The 14,320-nt window shown below is 45.6% G+C and overlaps 3 protein-coding genes across 6 annotated transcripts in view; 1 reads left to right on the top strand and 2 right to left on the bottom strand.

Annotated features, from left to right (window-relative positions):
- The window catches only part of LOC122873026 (NACHT, LRR and PYD domains-containing protein 12-like), a 657,912-nt gene that overhangs the window by 515,849 nt on the left and 127,743 nt on the right, over window positions 1-14,320 (bottom strand). The window lies entirely within an intron of this gene.
- The window catches only part of LOC122873083 (E3 ubiquitin-protein ligase Midline-1-like), a 243,179-nt gene that overhangs the window by 124,539 nt on the left and 104,320 nt on the right, over window positions 1-14,320 (bottom strand). The window lies entirely within an intron of this gene.
- On the top strand, window positions 735-9,126 carry pgap4 (post-GPI attachment to proteins GalNAc transferase 4). Of its 3 annotated transcripts, none has more exons than XM_044189398.1 (2): window positions 735-2,933; window positions 4,003-9,126. In XM_044189398.1, the coding sequence occupies exon 2, from the start codon at window positions 4,216-4,218 to the stop codon at window positions 5,410-5,412; it is 1,197 nt and encodes a 398-aa protein (XP_044045333.1). In that variant the 5' UTR covers window positions 735-2,933; window positions 4,003-4,215; the 3' UTR covers window positions 5,413-9,126. The 3 variants fall into 3 exon arrangements, with proteins under 3 accessions (XP_044045333.1, XP_044045334.1, XP_044045335.1); XM_044189399.1 differs by having other exon boundaries at window positions 735-3,645; XM_044189400.1 differs by lacking the exon at window positions 735-2,933 and adding an exon at window positions 3,665-3,892.

Genomic DNA, 14,320 nt, shown 5'->3' with positions numbered 1-14,320 from the left:
CGGATACGGGAGCTGCCATCTTGCTTTGGTGACGTCATTTGGAGCCAGAGTCTGCGCAGCAGTGATGGGGATTGGAGCGAGGTCCTGCCCACACACCCGACCGACCCAATCGCGAGCAGAGCTCAGCTGTCAATCATGACGTGAAACAGCATCAAATAACTAATTAAAACCAAACTTATCAGAAAAACACTTGAACACACATCAGCGTGATAAGAACTACCTAAACTGACAGAAAATGTATTTACGTGTCCTTTGAGTTTTTAGTTTGTCCCGTCTGCTAACATGGAGGGGGCGGGGCTTATGACCTGTACTGCAGCCAGCCACCAGGGGGCGATCCCGGTGTTCTGGCTGACATGTCATCCATCTTTATATACAGTGTGGGCGGCCCCTCCACGCGAGAGGGGGTAGGGGCTGGACTGTGCGACGGGTACTGTTACGCAAACACTGCCGACCAATCAGGTCGCTGGAAACATGGAGTCAGCATTCCTACAGGATCCTGAGAGAGACAAAAGAGTTTATAATAAGTGACAAACGGTAAAGAATAATAGATATTTTTCACTCTGCTGTTCCAGTCTTCCACCAAACGGAGGGGAGTTTACGGTTTCCTGACAGAGTCGATGCTTTTACTCTTATTCCATCAGCACAGCTCAGAACGACACGAGGAGACGTGAAGAGGAATAAAAATAGAAAATATAAACATAATCTACACACTTTTAATTAGCTCTCATGATTATAAAAGCACCAGTTCAGTCAGACACGAACTACTTAACTAGAGTTCTGAGCTACTTCAGCTTTATTTCCATTTTCTTCTACTTTTTCTTCACTACATTTATCTGATAACTTTAGTTACTTTGCAGATTCAGATTAATAATAAAAAATAGAATCAACAAATAAGATGTGATACATTATTATACAGAAAGCTACCCAGCAGGATATGAAGTCATTACAACGAGCTCCAGCTTCACCAGTGATGAACACATGAATGCAGCAATGATTATAATATAATGTATGTTATTGTGAAATGGTCCATTCTGCTCGGGTACTAATACAACTTCTACTTGTAACTTTCCACACTGTGGCGTTAGCTACTGCTACTGAAGCTGCTCGGAGGTCAGAACAAGAACAACGCGCTCACACGATGAGTGTGAGCTGACAGCTGATCTATCAGCTCCATCAGATCTGATCACATTCCTGCTGAATGATCCGAGGGCTGTTCGATGCGTTAACGTCACTGTGACGTCGGACAGAGATGAGACTTGAGATAAACACAGTCCTCTGTGATCCTGAAGAGATGCTGCACGTTCAGCCCGAAACGAAACACGATGCAAGCGTTCCAGTCTGCTGGTGAAGACGTGAAAACAATCAGCAGCTTTAAAGTGTGTTTAGTAAATGTGCAGAACAACCAGCAAAGATGATTCAAAGAGTCCGGTCTAATATTATAAAGAGTCCGGTCTGGACCGGCTCTATGGGAAATGAGATAACTTCTGCTATGAATTGGCACTTTATAAATAAAATTGAATTGAATTGAAAGGACATTTAAAATCAAACTGCCAAAACAGAATTCATTTCCTTTAAAAGAGAAATCATGAAAACATGATCATTGACCTGACTGAGGGAAATGAACGCAGGACCGGCCGCACGACTGTTTCAGAAATCAGAAATCAGAATCAGAAATACTTTATTGATCCCGTAGGGAAACTCTTTAATTAGGGTCCACTATAAAAACAAACGGCTGTAAGTCAGCAGATGTGTTTGCATCTGAAACATACAGTGGCTGAAGTCATCCAAAAAGCTTAACGGAGCTTCATTAAAACAATAATTAAAACAGTTTCCCCCTCGTTTGACCACAATACACACTACAGTGCAGTCGCTGCAAGTGTCTTATTATTCTTATTCTTATTCTTATTATTATTCTTATTATTATTATTATTATTCTTCTTATCATTCTTATTATTAGTAGCAGTAGTAGTTGTAGTTGTAGTTGTTGTAGTTGCAGACGGCGGAGCACGAGACTCGTGCACATGCAGCCTCATCATCAATGAGGTGTTTGTAACTTCAGCTTTCACTGTGAGGTTTCAGTCTGCAACATGATCTCTGTCATAGTGTGTTCATCATCGTCCCCGGACAGACACGTGACTCTGGCTCCTCCAATGAGAAAACATCGCCATGTTGTATTTGCAGAGTTACAGTAAGTTAGCAGACGTTAACGTTACTGCAGCTCCGGATCAGATCAGCTGTCTCTCTGATGTTCAACATCTCACACACTTTTCTGAAGGTTCAGTTGCATCAGTGCTGTTTTAAACACAATAATGAAACGGATCTTCTGTAAGAAGGGCCCCTGAGAGGCCCCTGAGAGGCCCCTCACTGGTTTACATACACTGTGAGAAGGATTTGGTCGTTGTTTCCTCATGATGTTCTAACATACACTCGCAGGTAAAAACACACTTCCTCCCCTGCAGCTGGACTCCTGCCTGAGGTCCTGTGGCGCCACCTGCCGGCCAGGAGCAGCAGCTCAGCCTGCCGGCGCAGCATCTAGTGTTGGGAATCTCTCTGAAGGGAGCCGGATCTCACGGCTTATCTTATCAGTTATCAATAAATAAATATGCAGGATTACTTTCATCTTCCTCTGCACTGAAGTGTTCAGTCAGCCTGATGGCTGTCCGGACTGACTCCCTGCGCCTCCATTTGATTTGATTTCATATAAAACAGGAAACCTGTCTGCTCTGTTCAGAAGAGTCTTTTGTTTGCTGTCATGCATTTCTTTCTTTTTCCGCAGGGGGGGGAGTCGACTCGGGGAGTCGGCTCTCTGAGCCGGGAGTCGGCTCGAGGACTCGTTTGCGGCCGACACATCACTTTTACGGTTTTAGAGCAGCGTCCTTCCGTTCCTGAGGTCATGGCGGCGGCAGCAAACGACAGCAGCTGTCCGGCTCTCCGTGAGTTTCCCTGCTTCTTATCTCCCTCAGACACTCAGCTGTTCCCCTGAATAATCCACCAGCCCCCCAGTTAGCCTGCTGCTAACCACCGTCCGTCAGGTCCGCGGACCGCTGATCTTTGAATCCGGTCAGACGCGTCGCTGTTCGGCCAGCGGCATCACGGAAACAGTCGGCCGCCTGCGGGAGTGTCTGCGGTGCTGAGTGGGAGGCAGCGGGGCACACGTCCCGCCGCCGCCGCTGTCTGCGCACTGTGGGCGGCCAGGCTCGGCCGAGCGACGGGGGTCAGCGCTTTGCACTGTTTCCGCTTCACCGGGTTTAGTGTTTGATCTCTGTGCAAACGGCCACATGGCCCAGATCAGAAGGCTGGCAAAGGTTTTCCACAGATTAAACGTACAAAAACATAGTTTATTAATGCAAAACCACATGTGAAATGATCAAATGTAACTGTATCATCTTAAAGTATGCCTTAAAACAACACCCGGATGCCCATAAGGGCGGTCCCTCCTCCTGTCCACACTGGACTGCGTCATGTGTGAAGTCATTTCCTGCAGTGGCTCCAGTGGAGGAGACTCTGTGTACTCTTGTGGACTTCAGCAGTAAAACACATCATGTGGAGCTCATGTTACAGTCCTGTGAGAAGGACATTAACTGTTTGCTTCCCCTCAGCTCGGCAAGGAAACACAAAACATTTCACCAGGAAGAACCTCACTTGGTGTGTGTCGCTCAGACTGTTCAGCCTCTCTTCGCAGCGACCAGTAACTCTTTCAATCTACATACGAGCTCATCGCTGTTGTTTTAAGACACACGTGGAAAAATGTGAACATATCCTTTAAAGTTGTTGCCGTGGCTCCATCTTTACACACTCGTGTTGTTTTGTACGATCGTTGTTCAATTCACAAAACTTTACTTTAAATTCTGGTGGAGATCCCAAACCTGTCAGGCTGAATTTGGGGGGAAATGTGTGTAAAATGATGCAGCAGACATCTGGAATATTTCCTTTTGATTGAGTCTGATTGAATAATACTAATAATATATAATAACTAAAACCTCCTCTCGTCTCTTCCTACAGACGACCAGGACTGAGCTGAAACTCTCAGCTCTCAGTTTGCCAACAGCTGACTCATTTTCCACGGAGCTGTCAGTTCACCGCGGATTCACCAGGTTTCACTGCTGTGGGTTTTCTAAAGCGAGCTGCACGCTGTAAATGTTGACCTGAACCCTCCTGAGCAGAGTTCATTTGATTCATTGCGTCGCTGTGGGGATCCAGCCGGCTGTTTCACCAATGCCTCGATGGAAAGCGTTCTTCAGTCAGCGCTTGCGATGGTCCAGCACCGTCACCCAAGCCCTCGTCCTGGCCGTCATCACATTTTGCGTCATTCTCCCTCTGTGCTGCCATCGGCTGCTTTACTCTTACTTCTTCATCAGGTCCATGTACCTGGACTCCATGAGTGAGGAGGTCCTGCGTGAAAGCCTCGACCGAGGCCAGGACGCTCTGCACTTCTGGCAGAGCACGTCCACGGCAGCGGCGCTGTCTTCCAGATTCAGTGACATCGCCCAGCATCCTGAGCTGCTGGTTACCGTGGTGACAGCCAGGCGGAACGAGGGGCGGGACTTCCACTACCTGCTTCAGGTGATGCGGCAGCTGAGCGGCATTCTGGGAGGCTGTGGGGAGCGGCGGTGTGCAGAGGTGTTGGTCTGCGACGTGGAAAGCGGTCCCCAGGAAAACCAGGACGCCAAGCTGCTGGAGGCTCACTTCAAGGTGATCCGGCGTTCCCCTCAGGAGCAGCAGAGGAACAGGGAACGAATCAACACCTTCGAGAAGGAGAAGAGGGATTACGTCTTTTGTCTCCGCAAGGGATGGGAGCTGGTGAAGCCCAAAAACATGGTTGTCCTGGAGGACGATGCTTTGCCGGCGCAGGACTTTTTCACAGTCGTAAAGGACCTGCTGTCACGGCGGTTTGCCCTCCAGACTCTTTACATAAAGCTGTATCACCCTGAAAGGCTGCAGCGCTACTGGAACCCAGAGCCTTACCGCATCCTGGAGTGGGTGGGACTCGGGCTGGTCGCAGCGACGGCCCTGCTCCTCACCTTTCCTTACTGGAACCCCTGCGCTTTCTCCTTCACGCTGTCGCCCAGTCACCTTCTCTTCTTCACGCTCTACTTCATGGCTGCCGCGGAGCTGCTGGGGCGGCACTACCTCCTGGAGGTGCGGAGGCTTTCCCCGCAGCTCTACGCCGTCTCCCCGGCCACAGAGTGCTGCACCCCAGCCATGCTCTTCCCCGGCAACGCCTCACTCAGGGTGGCTGAGTATCTGGACGGCTCGTTCTGCGTCAAGGGGAACGCCAAAGACATGGTTCTGTATCAGATGGCGAAGACGATCCCCGGGGAAAGGTCTCACAGCGTGGAACCCAACCTCATCACCCACATCGGGGCCTATTCCTCCGTCAGGGCCAACCCATCCAGGCCCAAACTCCTCTGAGGACTGGACAGGAGGTGGAGGACAGTATCAAGGCTGGATTTCATCAGGTCTCTCCTGACTTGGTTCTACGTTTTCTTTTCTGCCATGTCACCTTCTGGACATCGCTCAGCGAGTGTTGGTTTGGTGATTTGCAGGTGAAAAGTCGTCAAGGCCTTAAGATGAAAACTGTGCTTTGTTTGGTTGAAAAGTATTTTTAGATGTGAACGTTTCTGCACAGGAAACGTTTAGACGTGTAGACATTGTGTTACTTTTGTCTCGGAGCATTTCAAATACTTCATATCAGCGTGTAGCAGGTTTACTGAAAGACCTGACTGAACCGAAATGCTGTTGAAACAGTTTTATGTAGCCTTGAAGTGGCAAAGTGTCACTTTTCAACCAAGTTTAGTTCAACTTGACACCTACGCATCTTTTCACCAGTAAATCACATCAACCACTCTCACTGAGCTGTGTTTCCAGTTTGGGACCAGACGTCGCATCATCGCTGCTGGAAACCTTCTGAAATCAGTTTAGCTGACTTTCAGGTTTGCTGTTCAGCTGAGGGGTTATATGCTTCTCTACTGTTGGATTAATTCTTCTACCTGGGATCAGGAAACTATTTAAAAATAATCAGATGCTGTCAGTTTCCACCGTGATTTGCTCAACACGGATTTATTAATGGATTTGTTCACTGTTTATACACCCAGGCCTTATTAAAACTTAGGGTTGGTGTTCGACAGCATTTTATCAACATTTTATCAAATTTCTCTCACAAATGATCTTTTGAGTTCAGACAACGATTTTCAGAGAAGACATTAACCGGAGAACAGCCAGAAGTTGCCTCCAGTTGCGTTTGTCATTTGAATCTGTGAGCGACTGTCAGTGTTTTCTACGTTGGTCTTTGCAAGTATACGAAGAGTGAGGAGAGACGAAGGTCCGATAAGAGATTTGTCAGTGCAACATGCATACCAGAGGGGAGTTTTATTTTGAAGACACGTACTTTTCTCACTGGGTTTAAACATTTTGAGTGTGACTATCGATCAGGCCTTCAAACACCAGGATCAGTCTGCTTTCAGGAAACTGGATATCTTTACCTCCTTGGTTGCTAGGCAGAGCGTTTTAGAAACAGGAAGTTTCTCAAAAACAGTGAACACATGTTTTACTGGACACATTTTATGGAAGTCTTTCCAGCCCTGCAGTTCCTGTCTGTAGTCCTGACTCTGGATCAAACAGGACCGGGGAACCCAGGATTCACTGAGAGACTCATTAATCTGTGAGGACATGTGTGTTTATGATTGTGGCACTTTTCTTTAACACAGATTTTTCTAATTTCATTATATTAACAGAGAATTTTGAAATAGTAAGCAGTCATGTGATTACACCCATCTCTGGTACAATAGAGTACAGCAATAATACGCTGTTGCAGAACTGCTGGAGACTCGACCACAGCAGAAGCACACTGACAGTACCTCATAATCAATGTGATCCACAGAGCCGTGACGCGGCCAGACCTCCGCACTGACACGTGGAGAGTTTCATATCAACCTCTAAAGGAACAGTCTGACATTTTAGGTACATTGACCGATAGTTAAGCCTCGTCTGTCAAGCTTTCCATTTTCACACGGCACATTTGCAGTTTAAAATGAAAACGGTGGCAGATTTACCATCAAGTTCGTAGTAATGTTTGAAACAGAGGGTCCAGACAGAAGTGGACAAAAGCAGATTCTCGTTTCGAGCTGGCGACCGTTGATTTTAGCGGCTGAACTTTCTCAGGCAGATTTCTATCAGCTCTTAGCTAGCTACCAGTTTATTATACCGAGTAATTTACTAAAATGTCCGACTGTTTGTTTGACCTAGCATCTCTCTGACCACTCCGTATCACTGAATGTGCCTTTCATGTTTTTGCACTGAACGCGATTAGATAACAGAATATTACCCATGATTCACTCTGGATGAAATATCTCTAAAGTTGATCAGTTGCAATATTTGAGTGCATTTAATTAGCACATACTCGTGTATATAATAGTTAAGTTAATAGCTGCCAAAGTAAAACCAATAGGCCTGTGAGAGTTCTCCAGTCTGCCACTAATGGCACGACGTTACACTGGAGTTAAACTTCAGGAGCTCAAACGGATTCCTGTTATCAGCTCTAAACGGCCAAATTAAGAGTTTGATTCAAAGTCAAATGGCAACCATATGATAAATATTAGATATTGCTTATTGTTTAAAACATGGCTGGCAGCACAAAATGAAACACAAGTAACAACATAATAACTTTTAAAGAGACGTGACATCTTTGGTTGTGGTTTTACGGGGGTTTGCTGGGAGCAGTGGAGTCTCCCCTGGGTGACTGGGAACTGGTCCTGGCTAAGAAACAGTCCTGGCACATGTACTGATTAGATAAACGAGACAGAGCTTTAGGGGGGCAGGTAGGTGGATTCTGTTCCCATTGGACAGAGCCAGGCCAGCTGTTCCCCCTGTTTTCAGACTTTATGCTAAGCTAAGCTAACCAACTGTAGGTTCATATTTAGCATACAGACATGAGAGTGGCGTCAAGCTGAACATCTAACCCTCAGAGAGGAAGAGGACTTCACTAAAAGTCAAAGTATTTCAGTTTGACCTGGCAGAAAGGTCTGACCTCTCGTGACCTCGACCTCTGTCTGGGAGACATGCAAAGCCAAAATAAATAAATACGTAATGCTGTTATTAATGTGGAAAGTTAATTTTATTTATACAACTGAGAATCAGTCTGAACAGCCCTGCACTCAAACTGAATGTTTTTATTAAAGGCCTCCAAATGAAAGAATCAATATTTAACTCGTCGGCGGTATGTTCACTGACTAACAATCCACACTGGCATGACACTGACTAAAAATGAAATAATGTACTAACTGAGCAGCTTTACTTTTATATGAAAACACGACGCCGACTGAGTTCATGTTGATTATTGTTGATGAACATATCGTCTTTGTTAAACAGCTGCTGATCATCAGCTCATTTAACCACTAATCGAATCAAAACCTTTATCGTCTAACTGAACTGTAATTCTGATTTTATTTTTGGCAGCTCAAAAAGGATTGTAAATGCCTGAACAGTTACATTATTTTGTAATATTAGTACAGAAATATAAAATAAGAGCGTCTGAGTGTTCAGTCCGTGACCTGCAGTTTACATTTTATATTTGAGGAAAACATTCGACAATACGAACAACTGCAATTAAAACATTTTATTTAATTTGACGACTTCCTAAAAGCTGTTTCTGTTTGTTGCTTATTTATATTATTATTATATCTAAATAGAAGAATTGATTGAATTTTTATTTAAGCTTGGTTGTGGTTTGCTTTCTGTCATATATATGATTTTATTTTGTATTTTAATCAAAGTCTCGCTGCGTCTCCGTCATTCACTGCAATACATAAAAAAGTTGTGTGAAGTTTGACAGTTTTTCTCTTTAATGTGTTTTTTTATCATTTTCTTTGTATATTCATAACATTTAAGGGATTGAAGATTCATCTTAAACCTGATTTCATTTCTTTATTTGACAGTTTTTAGATGTTTCGTGTCTGAATATGAATCCTCCAACTGAACGAAGACATTTCAAAATCAGCACTAAATCATTTAAATTCAGTCTTTTTTCACAGTTTGAGTAGACTTTAATTCTTGACTCGTGGTTCTGTTTACACTGAGACTTTCACTGTTTTCTACATTTAAAACAATAAATCTGAAGCTTTGAAGTCACTTGGTTGTCGGGATGTTTTTATTCCAGCGGGGGCGACTTCCTGTCGAGTGACACTACATCGTGTTTGGTGTCTACAGGTGACCAGGTCCAGGTGTTTAACCACAGAAACCGCTGAGGAGGAGGTGAAGCTGATCAACAGCTGAGCTACCTGCTGCTGACCTCTGACCTTCATGGAGCTCATATTCAAATATGAAGCTGTTTTGCAGAACAGAGGAGGTTCTGTTCCCTGCTTTGGTTCGTAGATTTTCCATCTACGTGGTTCCAGCTAGCAGGGAACGTGTTCTGAGTTCTACCGATGCTGCTGTTGGAGGAACGTTTCATTTGCAACGTTAACGGGCGTTTCTCAGCTCAGCATCACTGCCTGGGAACCAATAAGCCGCTGCGGTGAGATCGCTGCAGACTGATGGAAGTCAAACGTTACAGTCCTGTGAGGAAACTCGGCAGCGTTTAACTGAAGTCGTGAACATGTTGGTTTTTCAGGCTGTTAGAATCCGAACAGGAAGTAGAAACACCGTCTCTGCCCATGGGGACGGCTGGACTCTGATACTGAAATGATTTTATGAAGCCTGTTTATTGTTTTTACTGAGGAGAGAGAGTTGTGAAGCTTTGCATTTTGAGTTATTTTATATTTAAATAATATTTGTATAGTTTTGACACCAGTTTACTCTCTGTAGCTTTCCAGTGGTGGAAAGTCACCAAGAACATTTTCTCAAATGCAGTTTTGAGGTACTTTTATTTTCCTCTCCTCCACTACACGTGTCTGATAGCTTTAGTTACTTTGTGGCTTCAGATTAACTAAACAAAATCTAACACATTCATCATGATGTATTGTTATAGATTGTTAAGATGAGACTTTACTGCAAGCTGCCCAGCAGAATGTAAAGTGATTACAACGAGCTATTAAAGTGATGAACACATGAATGCAGCAATAACTATAATCCAATAGTATAATAAACACTTTCAGTATACGTTGATGCTGATACTTTAGTACTTTACTTCAGTAAAATGCTGAATGCTTGTCTGAGCATGGCTGTCAATCAAAGTCTTGTTTCTTGTGACTGCAGATGAAGGAGGAGGAGTCTTCCTCTAAAAGTCTTTAGATTTAGTTTTCATTAACTGGTGGACTTTAGTCCGAGAGACCAGAAACAGAGGAACTCTGCTGGTGACAGCGGGTCGGCTGCTGTAGAGGACTAGCGTGTAATAAAGTCATCAGAAAACAGTAAAAGCTGAACTTTGTCCGTGCTGCAGGTTCAGACTGGTTCATTGGCACTCCGCTCTGCTTCTTAGGCCGTGTTATTCATATCATAAGTGGATCCTGTTTTATTCTGGTAACTCATCTGTCCTCTGGTCCAGTCCGGTTCCAGGTTTCTGTGTTCCTGCCGGTGGACCGGTTCTTACCTCACCTCTCTGTGTCTGCACTTTGAGTGCATCGGACTCACCACTTGTTATATTTAACATGTTTTATCATGTTTTAATGCTGCGGGTGGAGTTAGTGTCACACTGAGATCAATCTGAGCCTGTTTTTCTCCACAGACCTGATCAGGACACGAGTGAGCTGCTGGACTGACTGTTCCTGTATCACGTCATCATTGATCTTGTTTGAAGCTGTCCCTTAATGCAGTCATTAGTGAACTTCCTCCTGACGTGTGAGCAGGAAGTGTCTGAGCTCAGATCAATGTGTGATTTGAATGCCGACAGTGTGATGAAGGAGACCAGACTGATCTGGGGTCGTGGATGCTGCGGTGCTCGGTCACAGAGGATCGCCCACTGTCCCAGGTCTTTATTACAGGCCCGGGGCAGATCGCCATGGTAACTTAAGCTGAACACCTAGTGACTGCGGCTCAAAGGAGGCTACAGCGATCATATTCCTCTTTATTCACTGTTTAGTTTATTGTTGTGTTTTCTGAGTAAAGCACTTTGTAACGTGCTAAACAAATAAACTTTATAAATGTAATTATAGTCGGCTCTCTGCTCTGATGATCATGATATTATAAGCCTGTTAACTAATTTCCACGTTCACACAGTCGGTGATGTTTTGCAGCTGCAGATGCAGCTGGATCATGTTTTGAACTTTTTCTAATATTACAGTTTGTAGACGTGTCCATGTTTGCGATTGGTCATATGCTGCAAACCCCGCCCCTTTGTGTGAGCGCGCTCGTGGCTGGAAACCTGGGCTGACTCACCGAGTCGCTGACCAGCGTCACGTGAGCGGCAGTAACAACAAAGTCCCATCTGAGAACTAAATACAATGATTTTAAGAATGATTTTTAAAAGTCGCAGTGCTGCGGATGTCGGAGCAGTGGTGCCGTGTGTTTGTGGCTGCATTGCAGTCCACACCAGGCGGTGAGCGTCTTCTTGTCCATCATGCGACTCCTCAGCCTACGCAGGTCTTGGTGATGATGTCCAGGAAAGGTCCTCACTGATCTGGACACCAAGGAACCTAAGACTGCTGACTCTTTCCATTGTAGTCCCACTGATGGAGATGGGTGGTGTCCTGCTGACCTCCCCTCTGCAGGACATCTGCTGATCTCCGTTGATCAGGTCCACGACGGTGGGTTCATCAGGGGACTTAACGGTGCTGTTTGAGCTGTGCGAGTACAGGAGGGGGCTGAGCACACAGCCCTGGGGGGCTCCAGTGGTGGAGGTGGTGGTGCCTATCCACACAACCTGGGCTCTGCTGGTCAGGAAGTCCAGGATCCAGCTGCTTGGGGAGGAGCTGAGTCCCAGACCTCTGAGCATGATGACGAGCTTGGAGGGCCAACGGTATTGATGAACAGTTTGTGTTGCTCTGTTTCAGGTGTGAGGGCAGTGTGGAGGGCCAGAGAAACCTGTTGACCTGTTTGGCCTGTATGCAGACTGTAGTGGGTCCAGTGGGTTCGGCAGAGAAGAGGGGATGTGGGTTTTGACACTTCATGATGACAGAACTAACTGCTGGTCTGCAGTTGTTCAGGCAGAGAGGTTTAGACTTTTGGGGACAATGGTGGTCTTTTTAAAATGTGGGGACTCTTCAGCAGAGAGAGGTCAGAAATATCTGCAAAGACATCCGCCAGCTGATCTGCACACAGTACTTGGCCAGGGGGGACCATCAAGACCAGGAGCCTTGGAGGTGGAGGACCAGGAGGTTAATCATTTTGAAGGATTTACTCCCATCTGCCCCGGATGTTTCCAGTGGGCGGGGGTCCTGGGCCTTTTGTATCCTCACAGCAGGAGTGTTATTCTCATCTGGGACAGATTCAGACACTTCCTCATTACTGCAGACTGTCCTTCTATAGTCAGGGATGGTTCATAGTCCAGTCCACATATTCCTGGTGTTCGAGCCATGGTAGTATGCCTCCACTTTGTCCCTGTATTGACTCTTAGCCCTATTGATGGCCTTTCAGAGCTCGAATCTGGATTTCCAATATTCATCCAAATCTCCCCGGTCCAGGACTGTAGGTACAGTTTGAGTAGACGTCCATGTTGTTTTCTGCCGCATCTCGAACCCATCCCACTGTGTTGAAGCGTGCACTGTTTGTACTACCCTGTGCACAAACACTGTGTTTAAAGATCATTTCATGCTTTAAACGAGTTTGTCAGTAAAGTGTCAGTCAGACAGATTTCAGGTTCATATTCACCAAACATCCTCAGGCTAAAAGCTGAGTAAGGGCGTGTCAGTCAGAGGTGAAGGGTGCTCCGGAAAAATGGGACGTTAATTACATAATTGGAGCTCGTCCGCTGATTTGGCCGCTTATCAACACGCAGCTGCAGCGGAGGCTGTGACACAGCTCAGAGAGTCAGTGTGGGCCTAACATTTTAAAAAGGGATGTTTGTTACCAAGAGCTCCACAGCAGTCGGCTGAGTTTTCTCTGAAGGGAGGCTCACACCTTCAGGCTTTAAACCCTCTGATCTAAGAGCAGCTCCTCAGTCTGAGAGCGGCTGCAGGGGGGGGCAGCAACACGAAGGATGCAATCCAAAAAAATCTGCTCTTCAGACCCCAGTTTGTTCAAAATGGACAAAAAATATCACATGCAGATATAATATTTAACAAGTCAATATTTCCCTTGTTTTCATGTATGAATCTGTTAGTTAATACAACATCTAACATATTTGTAATGAAATCTGTCCATCCATCTGTTTATCATATTGAAAAATGTTTTACTTGACATTCACTGACACAGACTGGTCACCTGTCAACCAATCACTGTTGAGATCGGAATAAGTTCATTAAAACATGATCCGCAGTAACAGGGTCAGCCCTGCCTCTTCTCTTCTCTCAGCAGCTTTCTGAATAAATGTGAAGAACCGCTCTCAGTGCTGAGACAAGATTTGTGAATACGGCTCCAGATCTGCGCTCTCATTCTGTCGGTCAGTGACTTTTACAGACACGCCCCCTCCACACACACTGTAGGTGAGTGAGGACATCTACTGGACTGATGGCAGAACGACACCAGCTGCTCTCTGGCTCTCTGGCTGCAGGTAAAGCCTCTTCAGGAGTAGTAGTCCCCTCATAAAGTCCGTCCCTGGTTGAAGCGCAGCCAGTGATGAGCTTCAGACTGTCCCCTTCCACTTCCTGTTTAAACTCCCTCTTCCTCTGTCCAGCAGCCCTAAAGTTCAATGTAAAAGATACATGCCATTATTTTGCAACTCTCAGGTGATCACATCATCCATGTATGTCCTGAGCAGGAGTAGCCAATCAGAGACAAGGATTTATCCCCCATCTACCCACACAGAAAAATCAGACAGACAACTTAGTACCACAACGACAAGTGCAGGAAACAAACAGAACCACTGGCTGCTTTCTTCTTCTTCTCGTCCTGATGGACAGGAAAGTGCTGTAGCATCCTGTCAGTGGGATAGAACTACCCTGTTCTCCTATTCTGACTCATACATGCTGCTTCAGCTCATATTATTCATCAGGAGGAGATTTCGTACAATCTTTCCAAACCATGAGTCTGACCTCCGTTTCTGTACTGAAGACATGTTTTATCTACTGAACCAGCTTCTTCAGCGCTCTCCGAATTAAAAGCATCTTGAAGGATTTTCACTTCAGTTCAAAATGTCACTTTGAGCCGTTCGATGAATCCGACCTGCATGACTGTGGGAGAAGACACAGAGGACAAGTGACTGTAGGAAATCCCAAAGCCTCAGGTGAACAGCGCCTGACAGAGATCCTGCAGTCAGCAAACACTAGTCCGGCCTGAGGACCACACTGTA

Source organism: Siniperca chuatsi, linkage group LG3 (genome assembly GCF_020085105.1).
Source record: "Siniperca chuatsi isolate FFG_IHB_CAS linkage group LG3, ASM2008510v1, whole genome shotgun sequence".
In the NCBI taxonomy this organism is placed as follows: Eukaryota; Metazoa; Chordata; class Actinopteri; order Centrarchiformes; family Sinipercidae; genus Siniperca; species Siniperca chuatsi.
Note: the sequence above shows the minus strand (reverse complement) of the source record. Positions and strands in the feature narration are given on the sequence as shown.

Coding starts and splice junctions, on each gene's coding strand:
- pgap4 (XM_044189398.1), top strand. CDS start 4,216: ATGCCTCGATGGAAAGCGTTCTTCAGTCAGCGCTTGCGATGGTCCAGC.